Consider the following 23,102-nt stretch of genomic DNA (forward strand, 5'->3'; position numbering starts at 1 on the left):
CTATGTACACTGGGGGGAACAAGGAATGATATGGCGTTCGTATGCGTTGTGATACCCATAGTACGTCGATAAGTTTTTAAAGTTACACTGATAAGTTTTTAAAGTATGCTGGTAATTGTTATATGCAATTTCTCGAGCTAGGTTTTAGATCTGGTATCTTCGGAAGCTGGCGTCTTTAAAAAGGTTTCTAACTGGAAGTTTTCGGATTTCAGACAAAGCATTAGGTAAGCAATTATTTTTTGCAATTTTTTATGCGTTGAAAACTAGCAAGGCAAGGCAACATGATTATCATAACCTTGTTTAAAAACAGGCAAACTAGAAAATGATAAGTAAAGAACAACACAGTTATGATAAAAGTGTAGAATTTTGTAAACAATCGGCAGACAGTAAAAACAAAAATAAGTTTACACAACAGATAAAATTAACAACTGACAGGCATCACCACAAAAAAGGGGTACATGCCGATAAAACAGCACTGCCAAAACATGTTCATACATACAAAAAACAATAAAAGAGTTACGGCTGGTAAGGCCCAATGATGCAAGACCCACAAGAGGATGTCGGTGATGACTGCCCGCCCTTTCAAGATTGAGCATTCTCAGGCACTGGGGAATCCAAAATGCTGGGATTGCTGGGGCCGTCATCAACAGTTGGCGCCAGGTTATACAAGTCCTCATCAGAAAATTGCTGCGCCTCAAAGCCAGAAGGGATCTTGTAGGCTTCCTCGCCGAAAGCCTTTTCAATTTTTGCCCAATCATCCTTCTTCCAACCGGCGGCGTGGGCAATACATCTCTGAGCAGCGATCCAACCTCCATCAAAACGATCTTGGAGTTTGGAGCAGAACTCATCAGAGGCTAGATAACGGTCGACCGCTCTCCGACGGATACCAGGTTTGTCGGCTTCCATTTCTTGAACCTTTTCTTCAAGGTTCTTAATTTTAATCCTGGCATCCCAGAGATCTTTCTCAACTGAGGGAAGCCGCTCAACGGCCTTGTTTTTCTCAGTGATCTGAGTCTTCAAACTTTGCACCTCTAGCTCGAGATTGGCAATCCTCTCAGCCTTGACCTTCAGCTCCGACATCTCCCTGTCATCTTTTTCTTTTATTTTCCTCAGATCATCGAGGGCCTTTTCAGCATTTTTGATGACCTCCTGCATGGCACTTTCGCTGGCAGAGGCTTGATGATGTTTCTCCTGGTAGTAACGATACATCTCAACCAGCTCTGTGCCAGACATGACGGCCTATAGAAATGTATATTTAAGTAAAAGTAGGGAAGCCGAGAACGCTACATAAAAAAATATATATAAAGAAATAAAATAATAATATGTATATGTACCTTCATCATGTTGTGCATGTGGGTAGCAGCAAGGGGGCCGATTGGACCAGCAGGTCTGTCCATTGGCAGTGTCAAATTGCTCAACAGCCGATAACCGAGATTTCCACCTTGCATTGGGTCATCGGTTATCATAGATTCGTTCCGGCCGACATCTATAGCAGGTTGCCAACGGTCGCCGGAATGGCCGGGAGGGACAGCAAACCCCTTCAGAACTTCATCTGGAAACCTTCCAGAAACACGCTCAATCTATTGATTGGACCGATAAGTCAAGGCTGGGATGCTAGAATCCGACCCAGCCGTTGTAGGAGCAATTGCGGTGGTTGCCTGAGGTTGACGGGGAGATTCAGCAGAAGTAAGATCTTCGATCTCAATACCCTGAATAACCTTCTTCACAACGGCCTCAGGGCTTTTAGCTTTGTTGACAGTCGGGGTCTTTTCAGACACCGACTGGTCCTTCTTCTTCTCGGGCGCCGATTGATCCTTTTTCTTTTCGGCCCGCCCTTCAGGTTGCCTGGGGCTGGAGATCACAATACCACCTCGCCGATTGGCTAGAGGTGTTAGTTTTCTTTTCTTGGCATTTTCATCGGCCATGATCTCAGCTCTCCTCTTGGCACTAATAGCTGGAGCACGCCCGCAAACGGAAGCAAGAGTATCGTAGGGGTCGGAAGCTTTGGGGCAGCGCCTGATAACCCTTGTCCCGTCAGAAGATAGGCCGAGTTGTCTGTTATCCAGCTTATCAATACCTGGTAAAAAGGAATGAAAATTCAATCAGTTAAATGCGAATATAAAAAAAAAACAATAAAAGGGTAAGGAAGGTAACACTAAACAAGTAAACTACGCCGTTTTCATTATGAAAATAAGAAAATGAATAATTAGTGAATAAGAGTAATAAAACTAAGAAGGATAAGCTATACCATGCTGGTCAGTCCAACAAAGACCGACACGAGATAGCGGCGCGTTGCCCAGAATGTAACTCACATTCGGCACCCACACCGCAGGAATTAGACGGACCTTGCCGTCGCCTTCATCATGTTCAGAGATGTCAAAGTGATTGACAGCCCTTTCTTCATGCTTCCCGAGATCTCTCTCGGGGATTGAATCAAAATGGGGATGAGGCTTGAAAAAAGTTCTCCTCAAAGGAAAATCCTCTGGGACTGACATAAAGAAAAACTTATCCTTCCAACCTTTGCAGCTAGATAGTTTAGGATGGACGGTATATTTGTGGGGTTGGGTATATAAAGACCACCACCCATCTGATTGACCATCTCTCTTTAGGGTAATAAGCCGTCTGAATACATTAAGGGTTAGAGGGAAGTTCCGATATAGCATAACCCAAACTGTAGCAATAACGGCACGAATAGTTTGAGGGGTTAACTGAACCAGGCAAACGTTCCAAGCCTTCAAGATTTTAGCAACAAATGGATGTAGAGGAAAACGGAGGCCAAAATCCAAGTGCTTCATGTAAACAGCCACGGAACCAGCTGGACAATCCAACACTGAAGCTCCAGATGGAGGGAGAGACAACTCGTACCCATCAGGTAAGTTAAAGAACTTTTTCGCACGACGACAATAGTCCTTTGTAATTGCCATTTTCCTAAAAACTTCACTTATCTTTTCCTTTGCAACTTTTCCGTCGTTGCCAAGAACTATAGGTTGTCGGAACTCAGCCCTATCAGTCTCAGAACTATACCCCTCGTCCAAATTCTCTTCCTGGATAACCTCAGCCGTTAAATCAACAATGTCATCCCTACTCTCATTATTTACACTGTCTTCCTGAGCGTCGTCATCTCTTAAAACTGAGTTGACGGCAGAATCATGAACAGGAGATGACGGACCTTCTTCAGGGGTCAAAGGGATGTCATCCTCAAGTTCTTCTTCAGAAGAACTTACAACCTGACCTTGTCCAGGTCTTTTGCTAGATTCCGCTGCCTTGGCGGCCTCAGCTGCTTTGGCGGCCTCAGAGGCTTCACGGGCGGCGGCTCGGGGTTGATAACTTGTACTCTTTACCCTTGGCATAGTGTTTATACCTATATTGCCAACGTTAGTGCCGTATTGATTAAAATATCGTCTCCCAGTAAAGCTGCGTAAGTGATAACGGACATTAACAGGTTCAACGTCAAGAATTTCAGTATCGGCAGGGATATCAGGGTTAGTAGGGTGAAGGGCGCTTTCACGGTGGGCAATGGTCCTATGTATCATAAAAGCGCGTTTTTCTTCTTCAGAAGTTAACGTCTCAAAAGGGTAGTCAATGTTATCAGAAAGGGAAGACGAATTACCTTGATTACTACCGGTTTCTTTGCCTAAAGACTGTCTAATTAAACGACGCCTAGCAGTACTAAGGTTAGGAAAATTCTCTTCGACACTATCTTCAGACATTTAATTGAATATAAGAAAATAAAAATAGCATGAAAAATCAGGGGTTATGGTACGAAAATACCTTCAATGAAAATCGCGGATTTAACGCCTCTAACTGATAAAGAAACGACGAAGAAAGCTAGAGAAGGTACGCCCGAGGAGACGGAATGCACAAACCAAACGCAAGGAGGATAAGAAAGGACAGAACTGTGGTCAGCCACTTAAACTTTTTCGAGAGAAAATTGGGAAGGAATGCAAAGTAGTAAGAAAATGGCGAAATTTTGATCTAAAAAGGGGAAGCTGAATGGCCAATTGAGGTGAAAGGCGGTTCAGAGATCCGACGGCTGTTAATTGACAAACTTTTTCAAAAAGCAGCGGCAGGATTTATGACACGTGTAAAAATTTTCCCGCCCAAGCAAAAAAAAAAAAAAAAAAAAAAGGGGAAAGAAGAAAAACGGTTACACTACCATAACGTACCCTTTGTAATAAATTGACCTTGTAAGCTATCGGCATACAAGGTCACTCGGGGAGGAAAACGGAGTTTTTCGCTCCCAAGTTTTTTGTAATAAATTGACCTTGTAAGCTATCGGCATACAAGGTCACTTGGGGAGGAAAACGGAGTTTTTCGCTCCCAGGGTTTTAGTAATAAAATGACCTTGTAAGCTATCGGCATACAAGGTCACTTGGGGAGGAAAACGGAGTTTTTCGCTCCCAGGGTTTTTGTAATAAATTGACCTTGTAAGCTATCGGCATACAAGGTCACTTGGGGAGGAAAAGGGGTTAATAAAACTGATGAGTTACTGAAACTGATGAAGAACACGGCGTTACGGCACAACAATTATCCTCTTACATAAATAGTAATAAAAGTACTAAAAGTAGCAAATTAAAATAACACTTCTCAGCAAAAGAACATAGAGCATAAAAATATATGTACAACAACAATAATCATGGCCGGAAACAATTTTAACAATGGAATACCAGTAGGACAACCCCAGGTGGAGATAGTAGATGAAACCCATACCCTAGAGGGTAATCAGTTCCATATGCCGATAACCCCCTCTATAGGAGGGGGGGAGGCAGAGGATCCTATGGCGGCATTCACTCCAGATGAATTGGAAACAGCCGCAAGGGTGATGAGTGCAATGAGTAAGAAGAGAAAGGAGGCTGAGGCGGCACGGGCTGAAAGAGAAGCTGCCCAGGCCGATAGAGGAACATCGCACCGTCACCAGGAGGAACAACACAATCAGCTGGAGAACTCGTCAAGGAGACCCCGACATGAGTCGTCAGAAAGGACGCACACAACATCACGGCAGGATGAGCAATCCTCGAGTCGTGTTGTGGATACCAGAACTCAGCAGCAAAGAAGCTCGCAAGTAGCAGGTCAAGCAGTACGCACGGTAGTGCAGTTAAGGGCATCCCCATTTGCCCAGCACATCTTAGATCAACCAATGGAGAAGGTGAAAATGCCGACTTGTAGATATGATGGAAGAGGGGATCCGGCAAGATTCATAACATCTTATGAGGGACACATGATGCTGTACACAAACTCAGATGCAGTTTGGTGTAAGGTCTTTCCGACAACTTTGATTGGGGCTGCAGCCGATTGGTTTAACAACCTTGAAGTTGGATCAGTAGATAGCTTTGAAAGACTGACTGAGATGTTTGTAGGGCAATATGTCAGTAATAGCGTAAGGCAGAGAACTTCTAGAGAATTGATGGCCGTGGAGCAGAAACCAGATGAATCTCTGAGGGATTACATCAGGAGATTTAACAATGAAGCAAACACTATTCCGAAGTTACAACAGGAGATAGCCGTGATGGCTTTGATGAATGGGTTAGTTGATTCGGATTTCAAAAGGTATCTTACAAGGAAGAGTCTGCCGACATTGGCGGCAGTGTTCAGCAAAGCTCACGATTACATAAAGAGCGAGGAGCTGTTGAAGACGAGTAGCAGGCATATGGTGAACCCAAAGCTTTTTCGCACGACGACAATAGTCCTTTGTAATTGCCGTTTTCCTAAAAGCTTCACTTATTTTTTCCTTTGCAACTTTTCCGTCGTTGCCAAGAACTATAGGTTGTCGGAACTCAGCCCTATCAGTCTCAGAACTATACCCCTCGTCCAAATTCTCTTCCTGGATAACCTCAGCCGTTAAATCAACAATGTCATCCCTACTCTCATTATTTACACTGTCTTCCTGAGCGTCGTCATCTCTTAAAACTGAGTTGACGGCAGAATCATGAACAGGAGATGACGGACCTTCTTCAGGGGTCAAAGGGATGTCATCCTCAAGTTCTTCTTCAGAAGAACTTACAACCTGACCTTGTCCAGGTCTTTTGCTAGATTCCGCTGCCTTGGCGGCCTCAGCTGCTTTGGCGGCCTCAACGGCTTCACGGGCGGCGGCTCGGGGTTGATAACTTGTACTCTTTACCCTTGGCATAGTGTTTATACCTATATTGCCAACGTTAGTGCCGTATTGATTAAAATATCGTCTCCCAGTAAAGCTGCGTAAGTGATAACGGACATTAACAGGTTCAACGTCAAGAATTTCAGTATCGGCAGGGATATCAGGGTTAGTAGGGTGAAGGGCGCTTTCACGGTGGGCAATGGTCCTATGTATCATAAAAGCGCGTTTTTCTTCTTCAGAAGTTAACGTCTCAAAAGGGTAGTCAATGTTATCAGAAAGGGAAGACGAATTACCTTGATTACTACCGGTTTCTTTGCCTAAAGATTGTCTAATTAAACGACGCCTAGCAGTACTAAGGTTAGGAAAATTCTCTTCGACACTATCTTCAGACATTTAATTGAATATAAGGAAATAAAAATAGCATGAAAAATCAGGGGTTATGGTACGAAAATACCTTCAATGAAAATCGCGGATTTAACGCCTCTAACTGATAAAGAAACGACGAAGAAAGAGAAGGTACGCCCGAGGAGACGGAATGCACAAACCGAACGCGAGGAGGATAAGAAAGGACAGAACTGTGGTCAGCCACTTAAACTTTTTCGAGAGAAAACTGGGAAGGAATGCAAAGTAGTAAGAAAATGGCGGAATTTTGATCTAAAAAGGGGAAGCTGAATGGCCAATTGAAGTGAAAGGCGGTTCAGAGATCCGACGGCTGTTAATTGGCAAACTTTTTCAAAAAGCAGCGGCAGGATTTGTGACACGTGTAAAAATTTTCCCGCCCAAGCAAAAAAAAAAAAGGGAAAAGAAGAAAAACGGTTACACTACCATAACGTACCCTTTGTAATAAATTGACCTTGTAAGCTATCGACATACAAGGTCACTTGGGGAGGAAAACGGAGTTTTTCGCTCCCAGGGTTTTTGTAATAAATTGACCTTGTAAGCTATCGGCATACAAGGTCACTTGGGGAGGAAAACGGAGTTTTTCGCTCCCAGGGTTTTTGTAATAAATTGACCTTGTAAGCTATCGGCATACAAGGTCACTTGGGGAGGAAAACGGAGTTTTTCGCTCCCAGGTTTTTTGTAATAAATTGACCTTGTAAGCTATCGGCATACAAGGTCACTTGGGGAGGAAAAGGGGTTAATAAAACTGATGAGTTACTGAAACTGATGAAGAACACGGCGTTACGGCACAACAATTATCCTCTTACATAAATAGTAATAAAAGTACTAAAAGTAGCAAATTAAAATAACACTTCTCAGCAAAAGAACATAGAGCATAAAAATATATGAATATGTAGAAGTTAATTTGCCTGGATACAGGCCAAGGGATTAAAATGAATTATGACAATGGCAAGATTAGTAATGAAACTCTGTTAGTAAGCAGTACTTGACAGAGTACAAGAAACGTTGTTACAATAAAATTTCCAATTTAAGGAAGAGTCTGAAGAATGAGATGTGGAACCCAAAGTTCGTTTTGTTAGGTTCAGCTTGTCTCCCATGATTAACTGAGCACGATGATGAATGATCATGCGTCCTCACTTGGGGGACTAATTGTATAGGATGATATCTGGTCATGACCGATATTTTGTAAAAACACGACCAGGTTTTGATAATTATAGAGAAGATGCTGATATGTTACAGAATGAAGACATGTCGGCCCGCCGAAATTCAACACGTGGCAACAGAAGTTCAACACGTGGCACAAAAGGCTCTGCATGGATGAGAGCCACCTGTCAAGGTAAACTATTATAAATAGTTGGTAAGACCTCATTAATGAGGGCATTAATTACTCTCTCTCTAATCTCTCTCTACTTTCTCTCTCTTACTTATCTTCTCTTCTCAAACACTTTCTGACTTTATCATCGGAGTGGTTATCCCCGGATCACCCCGGGGTTAGCTAACTTCTTTTCATTGTGTAGGTTCTCAGCTTGCCGATAGGGGTATCAGAATCTCAGGTCCGAGTTCCTGGAGGAGTCGGGATCAGACAGAAACAATTTTACAAGGTCACTTGGGGAGGAAAACGGAGTTTTTCGCTCCCAGGGTTTTTGTAATAAATTGACCTTGTAAGCTATCGGCATACAAGGTCACTTGGGGAGGAAAACGGAGTTTTTCGCTCCCAGGGTTTTTGTAATAAATTGACCTTGTAAGCTATCGGCATACAAGGTCACTTGGGGAGGAAAACGGAGTTTTTCGCTCCCAGGTTTTTTGTAATAAATTGACCTTGTAAGCTATCGGCATACAAGGTCACTTGGGGAGGAAAAGGGGTTAATAAAACTGATGAGTTACTGAAACTGATGAAGAACACGGCGTTACGGCACAACAATTATCCTCTTACATAAATAGTAATAAAAGTACTAAAAGTAGCAAATTAAAATAACACTTCTCAGCAAAAGAACATAGAGCATAAAAATATATGAATATGTAGAAGTTAATTTGCCTGGATACAGGCCAAGGGATTAAAATGAATTATGACAATGGCAAGATTAGTAATGAAACTCTGTTAGTAAGCAGTACTTGACAGAGTACAAGAAACGTTGTTACAATAAAATTTCCAATTTAAGGAAGAGTCTGAAGAATGAGATGTGGAACCCAAAGTTCGTTTTGTTAGGTTCAGCTTGTCTCCCATGATTAACTGAGCACGATGATGAATGATCATGCGTCCTCACTTGGGGGACTAATTGTATAGGATGATATCTGGTCATGACCGATATTTTGTAAAAACACGACCAGGTTTTGATAATTATAGAGAAGATGCTGATATGTTACAGAATGAAGACATGTCGGCCCGCCGAAATTCAACACGTGGCAACAGAAGTTCAACACGTGGCACAAAAGGCTCTGCATGGATGAGAGCCACCTGTCAAGGTAAACTATTATAAATAGTTGGTAAGACCTCATTAATGAGGGCATTAATTACTCTCTCTCTAATCTCTCTCTACTTTCTCTCTCTTACTTATCTTCTCTTCTCAAACACTTTCTGACTTTATCATCGGAGTGGTTATCCCCGGATCACCCCGGGGTTAGCTAACTTCTTTTCATTGTGTAGGTTCTCAGCTTGCCGATAGGGGTATCAGAATCTCAGGTCCGAGTTCCTGGAGGAGTCGGGATCAGACAGAAACAATTTTACAAGGTCACTTGGGGAGGAAAACGGAGTTTTTCGCTCCCAGGGTTTTTGTAATAAATTGACCTTGTAAGCTATCGGCATACAAGGTCACTTGGGGAGGAAAAGGGGTTAATAAAACTGATGAGTTACTGAAACTGATGAAGAACACGGCGTTACGGCACAACAATTATCCTCTTACATAAATAGTAATAAAAGTACTAAAAGTAGCAAATTAAAATAACACTTCTCAGCAAAAGAACATAGAGCATAAAAATATATGAATATGTAGAAGTTAATTTACCTGGATACAGGCCAAGCGATTAAAATGAATTATGACAATGGCAAGATTAGTAATGAAACTCTGTTAGTAAGCAGTACTTAACAGAGTACAAGAAACGTTGTTACAATAAAATTTCCAATTTAAGGAAGAGTCTGAAGAATGAGATGTGGAACCCAAAGTTCGTTTTGTTAGGTTCAACTTGTCTCCCATGATTAACTGAGCACGATGATGAATGATCATGCGTCCTCACTTGGGGGACTAATTGTATAGGATGATATCTGGGCATGACCGATATCTTGGGAAAGCACATGACCAGACCACAAGAAGATGCTGATATGTTACAGAAAGAGGACATGTCGGCCTGCCGCAATTTAACACGTGGCAACAGAAGCTCAACACTTGGCACAAAAGGCTCTGCATGGATGAGAGCCACCTGTCAAGGTAAACTATTATAAATAGTTGGTAAGACCTCATTAATGAGGGCATTAATTACTCTCTCTCTCTAATCTCTCTCTACTTTCTCTCTCTTATTTATCTTCTTTTCTCAAACACTTTTTGACTTTATCATCGGAGTGGTTATCCCCGGATCACCCCGGGGTTAGCTAACTTCTTTTCATTGTGTAGGTTCTCAGCTTGCCGATAGGAGTATCAGAATCTCAGGTCCGAGTTCTTGGAGGAGTCGGGATCAGACAGAAACAAAATCTATGTAACTAAGTATAGATTTGGGAGTTTTATTAAATGAAGGCCAGGTAAAGGTGACAATTTATAAGAATAATAGTCCTAATAAAGATGTTATTGGTCTGAAACGAGTCATTATGATTGAATCAGTTATATTAATTACTTGAAAGGAGAAGATAAGCATCTTGTGATTATTGATCCAAATGTCCAATTTAGTGGTTAATTAAGCACTAATTAAAGTAACTAAACAAGATGTATGTTTATAATTATAAGAGTAAAAGCAAAATACCGCCTCTTTTTTCAATTTGCTAGCTTAGCATTCTATACCACAAGTTCGATTCAAAAAGACGTTGCATTAAGCCATGCAATTAGTAGCTGGATCTCACAATTCAATTACTTATACGGTTGTACCCTGTCAACTAGGCTGTTTTCTAATTAAGACATATACTTAATTACAATAATTAAGGATACTTGCTATTGATTTAATATAAAGCTAGCATACGTATACTCTTTATATTGTAAGCAAGCATCTTGTTAGTCCTTTTCAAGTGTTTGGATTTATTAGTAAGTTTATTTTCAGATTAAGTACTACTAATTAAGTGAGAGTATTATTGTTTTTACAAAAGAGTTTTTAATTTTATACATAGTGTTGAAGTGCAAACACATACGAGAAAATGAAGGCCATCTAATTTGCAACAACGAAATTATATATCTATTCATTCTCCAGTAATTACATTCAAGTTATATTAGAGGCTTATAAAATACACTACATTAGTTTTTTAAAAAAATGACCTTGGTCGGCAAGAAAAAAAATCTGAATACCACTTACAATCATACATGCAAATTTAATTTGACCCAATCTAAATTGACTTGACTTATCTTGACATAATCGAAAATGTCCCAAACCTATCTTCACATAAATCAAAAAGCGGCTAAAATTAAAACTGGTATGACCAAACTTGAATTGTACCAGGCCAAAACAAGATGATGATGACCCAAACTAACTTGAAATGAAATTGACCAAGCTTGTTGTCAAAAAAAAAAAAAAAAAAAAAAAAAGACCCAACTCAAACCATACAAGAAATAAGATGGTCAGAATAAAGATGACCAAACCCGAGTCGATCCAATTAATTATAGTATAGCTGAAATCTATAATTTAAATTTATGTTTACAAATTAGTTTAAAGGCTAACGCATTTTAAACTCGATCATCAAGAACTTCTACAGCTTAGTGTAGTAAGATCTATATCATCAAGGCTACTAAATCTTACTTTTTTATCTTAAACTAATATATATTCATGATTTTATCTTCAATTTGTGTAGTAAGATCTATATATGATTTTATCTGCCCTGTCAGATCAGCTGCTTAATATCTTGCACTAATACTCAACATCATCATAATTATAAGATATTTATATATCAAAAGCAGCTTAATTAATATCTTGCACTAAGGACCGTAACGTATTATAAAGATATTTATGTATCAACGCTCTTAAAGTGATAATAAAGTACTGATTAAGCTTTTAAGCTTCATTCATAGCCAAGACAAGACAGTGCAATTTACAACTCTCTTGAAGAAACATTAAACTATTCAAACAAGTATCACTAAACAAGATTATAGTTAAAGCGTCGCATTTTGATTGGTGTTTAGAAGAAAATTAACGACATCAAATCTGCCTGTTCCCAAAAGCACGATTCTATTCTTGGTACAATTGCTCTTAAATATTTTATCGGATTAAAGACCTTTCTTCGTTTACAGATAGTAAATTTTCTTATTTTACGTATTATTAGTGATAGATTAACTTTTTTTACTCTGTCACAAGTTTAGTTTTTAGATATAAGATAAATTATATTAACTTTTATGTATTTTTTATTTTGATTTGAAAAATAGAAAAGCGTAAACAAATAATTATTGATTGTGGATGTAAGGTTTCAACAGCTAGCTGATTTACATTATTTTGTAGACCAACTTAAGTGGAAAAATATAATTGTAATTGCGTTGTAAGCGGCTTAAGCCTGCAGGGGTGGGCCCCATGTGTGTATGTTCTAGTTGGCAAAAGTGCCCTTAAATATAATTTAAAGCCTTTACAAAACATGAAGCATGTTCTTTCCAAAAAAAAAAAAGAAAAAAAAAATGAAGCCCGTTAGATTTGGATATTATTTTGAGAAAATAATGAGATTTTATTGTATTCTAAATGTTAATTGAATAAAATCACCTGAACAATCTAGCAATACACAATCGTAACAAAATTTCATCGTGAAATCTGCTAATAAAACGCGAAGCAGCTCACAAGAATTAAAGTTGGTCGTAGTTCTTTCTTGTACATTTTTTTTTTTGAAGGCAATCGGGATTGGCATTTTATTAATCACAGCAAATCAAGTTCCGCCAAGGCAACGATACCTTGGGGAAATGAGTTAAAAATTACATACTCCGACCCACTAGGGGGAGCCAATCTCGCTGCAAGATGAGCAACAGCGTTGCCACTACGCTTGACATGATAAGCACTAAAGCTACTAAGACTTCTACCAACATCCAAGATATCCTCAATTACAAGATCAAAAGGGGATCTGCCACTCTTCTGCTGTGTGACAGAATTGAGCACAATGCTAGCATCACCTTCTAGCTCCACCTTGTCACAACCAACCAAACTCGCAAGATGCAAACCCCACCTGGCTGCTAAAGCTTCTGCCAGCTTCACAGAGAACTCACCCTGGCATCGCTTCACACCAATAGCCATAATCCGCCCAGCATCATCACGCACAGCAGCCCCTAGACCCACCCCAATTCCTGCCAACATTGCTGCATCTGTGTTAACTTTCACACAACCCGCACAAGGAACCTTCCAACTACTACAAGATGGAAAGCTACTCCCACGCACACAACTCACAGCAACATTATACTTCTTGTAGTCACCCACCAATTTCAGGAAGCCTAAGGTACCACTCACGACACACCTCCAAGGGTTGTTAAAGATGACAGAATTTCTATAAGACCAGGCTGCCCATGCCATAGCACTAAAAGACAGCAGCTCCTCCTTGCTTAATCTGGTGCTCACCCACAGCAGCAACTCACCAAAGTTTGTCATTGGAGCATCACACAACACGCTATTATAAGGTGAGGGAGTCCAGATTTGACTTACATTCGGGCATTCAAAAATAGCGTGACAAATAGATTCTTGAGCACTATTGCACAGTTCACACACCCCATTCTCTCGTACATGTCTATCACAAAGCCTCCCCAAAGTAGCCAAAGACCTCGTACAAGCACGCCAAAGAAAGTGACATAGCTTAGGCGGGCCATTCATCCCCCAAACTAGCTTCCATAAGGCATCAGAATCAGCTCCATAATGCAGCTCCCACCTACGTATATGACCCAACTTACCCAGCCAATACCCAGTCTTCGTGGAATAGACCCCATCACTCGATGGCCACCAATATCTTGCATCAACAGGATACCTTTTACTCAAAGGGATACTACGAATCAGATTCGCATCATCCGTGGTAAAATGAGCATTAATCACATCCCAATTCCAATCCCCTGCATTTTTATCAATAAAATCTGCCACAACAAGGTCTGCAGGACTCGCCAAATTTGGAGAAGGCACCACAGTTACACTATCACCCGGGAGCCAAGCTTCATCCCAAACATTAATGCTCTCACCATCCCCAACTCGCCATTTTAGCCCCTCAAGCAGAATAGACTTTGCACCCCATATACTGCGCCATACAAAACTTGGGTCATGTCCTCTTCGAGCCGAAACAAAGTCACCATGCTTGAAGTATCTTGCTTTTAGAACCTGATGCACCAGGGAGTTTGTATTAGTGAGAAGCCTCCACCCTTGTTTGGCAAGCAAGGCTTGGTTGAAAACTTTCAAGTCCCGGAAACCCATACCCCCTAAGGCTTTTGGAAGGCATAACTTTTCCCAACTGATCCAGTGCATCTTACGACTAGTCCCATTAGCACCCCACCAAAATCGAGCAAGTAAGGCATGAATCTCATCAAGAATTCCGTCAGGAATTTTGAATAAACCCATCATATATGTCGGAATCGCCTGAGCAACCGATTTAATAAGAACCTCCTTACCCGCCTGCGAGAGCAATTTCTCTTTCCACCCTTGCATTTTCTTCCATATCCTATCCTTCAAGCACGAAAACACCGCTTTCTTTGACCTCCCAATAATCGTTGGCAGCCCTAAATACTTCTCATGTCGAGCAACCCCTTTCACACCCAAAACATTAAGGATATCTCGTCTTCTATTCGCCTCAACATTCTTGCTAAAAGTCGCTTCAGATTTCTCAAAATTAATTTTTTGCCCAGAAGCTCTCTCATAAGTACTAATAATATTAGCAATTGTAGAGCATTCCTGAAGCGTAGCTCTAGCAAAAAGGATACTATCATCTGCAAAGAACAAGTGTGAAATTCGCGGCCCACCCCTGCAAACTAAGGCTCCATGAACTAATTTCTCTTTCGCAGCCTTGCAAAGAAGACCAGAAAAAGCCTCATAAACCAGCAAAAATAATTACGGGGATATCGGATCTCCTTGTCTCAACCCACGTTCCGGAATCACACATCCATCAGTCACCCCGTTCCATTTGAAAGAATATTTCACACTCGACAAGCATTGCATCACCTTTTTGATCCAAATCACAGATAAACCGAGCCTACCCATCACTGCCTCAAGGAAAGACCACTCAACCCGGTCATAAGCTTTACTCATGTCAAGCTTAAGCGCCATCGTACCCGTCCTACCTTCCCCTTTCCTTTTCATAGCATGAAAGATCTCAAAAGCAACTATGGCATTGTCCGTGATCAACCTTCCGGGGACAAAAGCACTCTGATGATAAGAAATAATATTCGGCAGAATAATTTTCAATCGGTTGGCAAGCATTTTTGAGATCAATTTATACACAACATTACACAAACTGATAGGACGAAATTCACTCATTTTCCGAGGCTCATTGCATTTAGGAATAAGGACAATACAGGTCTTGTTTATATCAGAGAGGTTACGGTCATTATTCCACCAATCTTTAACAAAACTAACAATGTCGGGGCCAACAATATGCCAAAATTTTTGATAGAATAAAGCATGCATACCATCAACTCCGGGTGCCTTGTTCGGGTGCATTTGAGATAGGGCGTCAAAAATTTCCTCCGCTGATGGTTCACCAAGAAGGCATTGATTCATCTCATCAGTAACAAGTTGCTCGATGCCCGCCAAAGCATCATCAAAATTAGTCGGGATAGAAGAGGAAAAAATATCTGAAAAATAGTCAGATATAATCCTCTTAATTTCAATCTCATCCTCACGCATGACCCCATTCTCATCCTCCAACTGCCCAATGTGGTTACGGCGATGACGATGGCTTGCCTTATGATGGAAGTAGGAAGTATTTTTGTCACCATCCTTCAACTCGTTTGCACGAGCTCTCGCATGCCAATAGGACTCTTCATATCTATGCAAGTCATCCAACTCGGCTACAATTTCCTTACACTTCTCCAACATTGTTGCATCAGACACCCGTTTCTGCCACTCACCCAACTCCTCCTCTTTCTCTTTTATTTTCTGCTTTGTACTCCCGAAAGAAGAAGCAGCCCACTCCGACAAAGAAGAGCCACACTTAGTAATCCTTGCACTCACAGCGAGCCCCGAGCTCCCCTCCCACGCTGCCTTATCCACATCATGGCACTCGGTTTTTGCCAACCACATGGCCTCAAAGTGAAACTTTTTACCTCCTCTTCGACGCCTCGAATTTCCCTCTGTTTGTAGCAGAATAGGAGCATGATCCGACAGGTACATAGGGAAGTGCCGAACTGAAGAATTTGGGAATAAATTACACCAATCATCACATGCCAAAAATCTATCTAATCTCTCCCGTACTACAGTTTGCGGGTCGTTCCCTCGTTGCCAAGTATACACATTCCCTCGATATCCCAAATCATTCAAAGCACACACCTCAACAGCATCCCTAAACAAGTCTATTTCCCTATCACTTCTTCGAGCCCCTCCATACTTCTCTTCTTCACATAAGATCTCATTAAAATCACCAAAGAAAATCATAGGAATATGTATCGATTCCCTCAAAGATTTCATTAGCTCAAAAGTATGGAATTTATTTTCTCTTTCCGGCCATCCATACATCCCCACTACAGCATAAATAGGCACATTATTAGAATTCCTTATCTCCACCGCTATATGGTGAATGGAGAAAGAAATAATATGAGCATTAACATCCCTCCACCACAAACCCAAACCTCCGGAATTCCCATTACTACTCACACATAATCCCTTCTCAAAACCACATCTATTACGGATTCTTTCTAATCTACCATTATCAATCATAGATTCCATGACGAACACAAAAGTTGGGCGCTCTCTCCAACACAAAGATTGGAGTTTTTGAACTTTCCGGGTATTGCCCAATCCCCGGCAGTTCCAGCTCAACGTTTTCATTGCTGTTCGCGGGGTTGGTTGTCTCCAACACCCGCTACTGAAATTTCGGCCAATGGACAAGTCACACGAGCTCTTTTGCTTTTGTCATCTCCACTCATAAGATCACTTCCCAGACTCTCCTTTCTCTTCCTGCCAACAACTTCTCCTTCCCCCAATCCCACGCTTCCTCCCTCATCTTTTTTCAATTTCACTCATTTTTTTGCAAATTTTTTCCTGCCCCCTCCCCTGCTTCAAATACGAAAGAAGAGATGTTGTCCCCAGTCAGAATTCGGCTCACATCCCCACTCCCATCATCATATCCCACCTCCATATCCACCCTCTCATTATTATAAGGTTCGAGCATGTGTTCCTCACCTAACATCACATTCACACACTCTCCCTGCTTCTCACTGTATTTAACCACACTCTCGTTCTCTTTACTCCTACTCCCACCCTCCGCATTCTCTGCATTCACAAGCACCATATCTTTCACACTCCCCTCTGCCTTTCCTTCACTACCTCCAGCTTTCTTATTCACAAATAAAATCTTCCTGCTAGCTTTCACCTCTTCAATCTCCTCAATTAACTTCTGTCTACCCTTTCTAGGAGTTGCTCTCAGGTTTAGACTCCACCTCAATCCCTGATTCTGTTCCTCCTCCGATACGTTAAGGCAATCTTTCTCACTATGTCCCATCACTCCACACATTAGACAAAAGAACGGCAGACGTTCATACTTGATCCTTATTCGAATGACCTTTCCATCCTTCCCCTTCATGTTAAGGAAACGGCGCAAAGGTTTGGCCGTTTCCTTATTAACATGAAGGGGAAGGATGGAAAGGTCATTCGAATAGGGATCAAGTATGAACGTCTGCCGTTCTTTTGTCTAATGTGTGGAGTGATGGGACATAGTTCTTTCTTGTACATTATGAGACAATTAGCTCCAACTCGCATATGTTATTTCTTAACAAAATATTTTTTAATATATGTCAATAGGTTCTTTTTTATGGAGATTAATTAAATATCTATTGATATTTTAAAACTATTGTTTGTCTACTTAGATTAAGTAATGCTAGTATATTTGAGAAAATAGTATGAATTAATGACGATCTTAGAAGCTCCTATAAGCTACCCCCACCCCCACAACACATAAGAGCTTTTAGGTGGAATGAGATACTAGTACATGTTAAGCAACAATCTAAAATTTCATATATGACCTATTTGATGTCATTGATAGTCCAATTCCACAAAATTTCAATGCTTTAGCATAATTTATATCTTATTGTAGTATTAAATTAAATAATTAACATTTTACTCGCTCATACATATTTAGTACATAAAGAACTAATTAACAATATTGATATTATCATAACTTATTACAACTCCGATCCAGAGGTGCAGTTGTAGTTTGAAATTCTCTTTGGCTACATAACAAAGCTTGTTTATTTTGACCATTAAAGTGTGTGGATTATTATTGATCAAATAATTTACCCAAAACAACATACTTTGTAGAAATTTATTTAAAAGGAATGAAATAAAATTAGATAATTTAGTGCATTAATATATGTGAGATCATTTGCGTATTCAATTCAAGTAAAATTCCATATGTTACAACGAACTCACCATAGGAGAAGATTATAATTAAATTGATAAATGGTGTAACTAGAAATATTGATATGGAAAGTCAAGTTATTATTTGAAAAAGGAATAAGTCAATATTATTGACAATTATTCAAAGGATCGATCGGAGGTTATTATGGACAATTATATAGCCAAAGCATGGAATTGTACATTATTGCTCTTTTGTTTGTACACTTTCAATAATTGAGAACAACGAACTCATCGTTAAAATATGTCTGTAATATCTATCATGTGCACAACTTAACAAGTTAATTATCATAAAATTGTTAAAATCTCCCTAATTTTTTACTCTTTAAATTAACAAAAATCTACAAAATCAACCAACTACGAATTTGGCTAGCTTTGAGCAACTTCACTCCTGTAATTTCTCACCAAATCTTCCCTTTCAAGTGGCACAATGCTCACTACAACCATCTCCCTAGACGATGATGTTGTTGTTGTTGATGTCGACGATGATAATGATGAAGAAGATGTGTTTAATGAAGATGAGGTAGTCTGATGATCATCACCACCAACAATCTTTTGACAAGTTTCAACTAATGATTGCCTACAAGTAGGGCAAGAGGAGTTTGAACCAAGCCATTTATCAATACACTTAACATGGAAACCATGATGGCATTTTGGTAATATCCTAACTTTTTCATCACCCTTAAACTCTGATAAACATATCACACACTCAGTGCCTAACCCTTGAATTTCCACCTCGGTTGAGTACTTCACTACTGGAAATGTCTTTAATGCCCTTTTGTCTAAACCATTGCAACTTTTCTTCTTTTGATCATGATTAATTATGTTTAGGTAATAACTAGGCTCTCCAGTAATCATAAATGACCACTTGATCACAAACCTTATGATGGTGTTTATGCAAAATGAACATATTAAAGCGCACACCAAGACCGCGAGGATCATGACTATGTTAGAATCAAAGCCGGGGTTGCCATGGCTTGAACTCGGGTCTAGGACTTGGTAGGTTGGTGTTGGTGCTTCTGTTGTAGATGGTGAAGAGTGGAATGGGGAGTGAAGTAGTAACCTTCTAGAATAATGAAGGTTAGTAGTGATTTCTTGGGGAATAGAAGAGAAGGAAGTTGAAGGAAACATGTTTTTGGTTTGTAAAAGAAAAGAGAGAATATGTATTATTGTTATTGCGGGAGGAGTGGATAGAGTTGGATGTGGAATTGTGGTTGTGTTGAAAGATGAATATATAGTGGCCTAAAGTTATAAAAAGTATAGATTTTGTAGATCCTATATAGTATATATAAGTATATCTTGCATTCTATATGTTTGTTGTTAGCAAGGATAGATATGTGTATCCTTAGCATTCTTTACCTTATTATTTAATTAAGTACTTTGTAAACTTTTTTATGCTAATTAAGTACTTTGTCGTATAATAGCTGATCGTATTTAAGTTTGTATATATGTAGGAACTAGCTAAAAAGTTATGGTTTTTTGAGTTGATGTTTGGCGTTCTATAGCTAGGTTGTTGATAATGTAAAATTCTACTTATGTAAGAGGTAAACAAGTTTTATTAATAAGTCTCTAGCCTTTTTACCTCGTACTTCCTATAATCTTTTTTTATTTCACTTAAAACTACAACACTGAGAATTGACAAAATTAAATTTGTGGAAAGGAGAAGTAAAGCAAGTGGATTGTGCTGTTAAAGTTTTGTTTTCTTCACCTCAATTATAAAAATAATAATCAGTAAAAATAATTTCAATTCAGTAAAAATAATTGAAGCTCGGCTAAAAATAAAGTAAATAGTGCATGATCAAACTTAGCTTGTGTTATGCATGTTATTAAAAAATTCAAAATATTGAAGGAATGAAGAAAGAAAGGCCAGAGAAAGAGAAGCATACCAAGTATAAGGTAACTAGAACTCTCTAGAAGTCTATCTATAGTATAGATTTGATTTTTTTTTCCCCCCTGATTCTTTATCAACTTATCTGAAAATTCAAGTTAATTTTAGTTTAATTTCTAATTTTGAACCCGTTATTGATCAAAATTAAGTCATTCTAGTCGGAACAGCTTTACTACATGACGTGAAATTGAACGTATCCAATGATCTTAAAGAAAAAAAGTGAAGATAAGCTTCTTGCCGTTATTGTTTCAATTCAATCTAGTGGTTAAGCAAACGAAAGTGAGTGACAAGCCTAGCAAGTTTCAAGTTGATATAAATCTATAAGATGTTAGGTTATACAAATGGTGTTTAAGAGTTAAAGCAAAAGATCACCTCGTATTTAATTCTTGCATCCTACACCACAAATTCGATTCAAAAAGACGTTGCATTAAGCCATGTAATTAGTAGCTGGATCACAATTACTTGTACCCTGTCAACTTGCGTGTTCTTTTATTGGATACTTAATTACATTAATTAAGAATACTTGCTATTAACTATACGTCCTATATTGTAAGCAAGCACCTTGTTAGTCCTTTTCAAGTGTTTGGTTATATTAACAATGCAAGTTTATATTTAGAAAGTGCTAAGTGGGGATCTTTATTTTCAGATGGTACTAATGGGAGTATTGCTTTGATAAAAGTGTTGGAGTATACGCTGAAATGAAGGCCATATAATTTGCCTCATGGAAAAAAATATATCTATTCATTCTCGCATAATCAAATTCAAGTGATTAGAAGTTTAGCTTATAAATACCGTATAGATTTTAGAGACTGGAATAATCAATTGACCCACTATTATTATTCATATGTGACAAAACTGTCCCGGCCTAAATTGACTTGACTTAACCGAATTGAACCAAATGTCAATCCAAATTGAAATTTGTTTGACCAATTTTGAATTGTACTTGAAATAGAATGACTTAAACTAATCCAAAATGAAATTAACCCAATTTGAACCCAAGTCATCAGTACATACCTAAAAACAAGCAAGATGAACAAAACGAAATTATTGGCCAAACACGAGCTGATCTAGCTGAAAAATCCAATATACTACTAGCTGAAATCTGTTTAAATTTATTTATCAAATCAATTTTTTTTTTTGACGTATATTTTACAAATTACTTATAAAGGCATTTATATTCAAAATTAGTACTCCAGTTTTAATAAAGCTCAGACTTCCCTCAAAAACGTGCTTCTCTTTTCTTCATTAATGGTTCATTTTAGCTTGTCCATTAACTACCTTCTAGTAAAAATTTTAAGATCTTATATTTAACAAATATATGTACATGATTTTATCTACTATTTGTGTGGTACGTAAAAGTTATATCAGTAGCTTAATATCTTGCACTTGTATTCGGTCAATATCATAAGATATTTATATATCAAGAGCATGCAGCTTATTAATATCTTGCACTAATACTCGTTATCACAAGATATTTATATATCAACCATCTTAAAGTGATAAAAGTACTGGATAAACTATTAAGCTTCAATTGTTGATTTACTAAATTAAATGATTAAATTTAGCCAAGATAAGAGAGCTAGTAGTGCAATTTACCACCCTCTTAAAGAAACATTAAACAATTCAAACAAGTACGATTATACAAGATTATAGTTACAAAGTTTTGGTTGGTGTTTGGAAGAAAATTAAAGACATCAAATCTGCCGGTTCCCAAAAGCACGATTCTTTTCTTGGTAAGATTGCTCTTACATATTATCGTCATATTTACCGGGCAAATTAAGATATATATCCGTTCATGGATAGTAAATATATATCATCATAGGTTACTTTTTAGTTTTGAGCTATTATGATTTATTTGAAGAAAAAAGTAACAACCAAGATAATATATACTCTCTCCGTGTTTAAAAAAGTGTTATACTTTAACTAAACAAGGTCGAGACATGACTTTGACCATTAATTTATCTAATTATGTGTTAGTAAAATGATACGAAAATTGATATTATGAAAGTATACATTATAACGAACCCAATAATGTATTATATAATACCATTTGTTTTTTGTTTTTTTTTATATATAAGTACATTAATCAAGTCAAAACCATTAAGTGAATAGTGAAAAAAATTAAAACTGTAGTATTTATTAAAACACGGAAGGAGGATAATTGACTGTGGATGTGAGGATCATAAGGAAAAAAAAGGATTGAAAGAGTAGTATGGCTTCAAACAGCTAGCTAAGGAGTGATTCACATTGTTTTGTAGACCAACTTAAGCGGAGAAATACTGTTTTAAGCCCATAAGAGTGGGCCCTGTGAAAGCCTGTCCTAGCTGGCAAAATTGCCCTTAAATAAAATTTTAAGTAATTTTTTTTAATTCAATAAAAATAAGAATACCTTAGAAACCATTTGCATTTTAAAGTAAGGGACCGGATGGATTATTTGATCAACTTTGATAAAAAATTTATAGAGTTTATATTGACACAAATAACATGTGATTTTTCTTAGCAATATGTTTTCAATTTTCAATAATAAATCAATAGTTTTCTTTGATGGGAGGTTTTTTTTTTTAAGTTATACGTAGTATAACATTAGCATTTAGCAATGGTGTTAGCTATTAATTAAGTGAGCTTGCTATATGAGTATCAGTGTATGCCATATTTAAGACACGATAAATTTTTAAATCTGTCATATTATGTCTCTTAGGAAACAATATGATTCAATGATGATCTAGAATATCTCTAATTAATAAGTTACCCTTTACAATCTAAGAGCTTTTAATTTTTGGTGGAATTGAATGAGCCATACGTGATACGTACACTAAGCTAGCAACAATCCAAATATTCAAATAAAGACCTATTTGATGCCAATGGTGATCTTGTTTAAGCATTTATTAACACTTAACTCGTACATATGAAGAATACACTGGCCTTGTATACAATATGATATACTTTGTATATATATCATTGTAAATTATTATTGCAACTCCGATCCTAGGGTATAGTTGTAGCTTGAAATTTTATGGCTAC

General features: G+C 38.5%; 1 protein-coding gene and 1 pseudogene across 1 annotated transcript; both read right to left on the minus strand.

The window, feature by feature from the left end:
* Nucleotides 1-12,520: 12,520 nt before the first annotated feature.
* LOC145564622 (uncharacterized) lies at nt 12,521-13,165 on the minus strand. The gene has a single exon (XM_081624888.1). It carries the CDS (start codon nt 13,163-13,165, stop codon nt 12,521-12,523), a length of 645 nt encoding a protein of 214 aa, XP_081481014.1.
* Nucleotides 13,166-18,562: 5,397 nt separating this feature from the next.
* On the minus strand, nt 18,563-19,369 carry LOC145563252 (RING-H2 finger protein ATL78 pseudogene; annotated as a pseudogene).
* Nucleotides 19,370-23,102: the final 3,733 nt, after the last annotated feature.

This window comes from Chenopodium album, chromosome 10 (assembly GCF_948465745.1).
Source record: "Chenopodium album chromosome 10, dcCheAlbu1.1, whole genome shotgun sequence".
NCBI classification, from domain to species: domain Eukaryota; kingdom Viridiplantae; phylum Streptophyta; class Magnoliopsida; order Caryophyllales; family Amaranthaceae; genus Chenopodium; species Chenopodium album.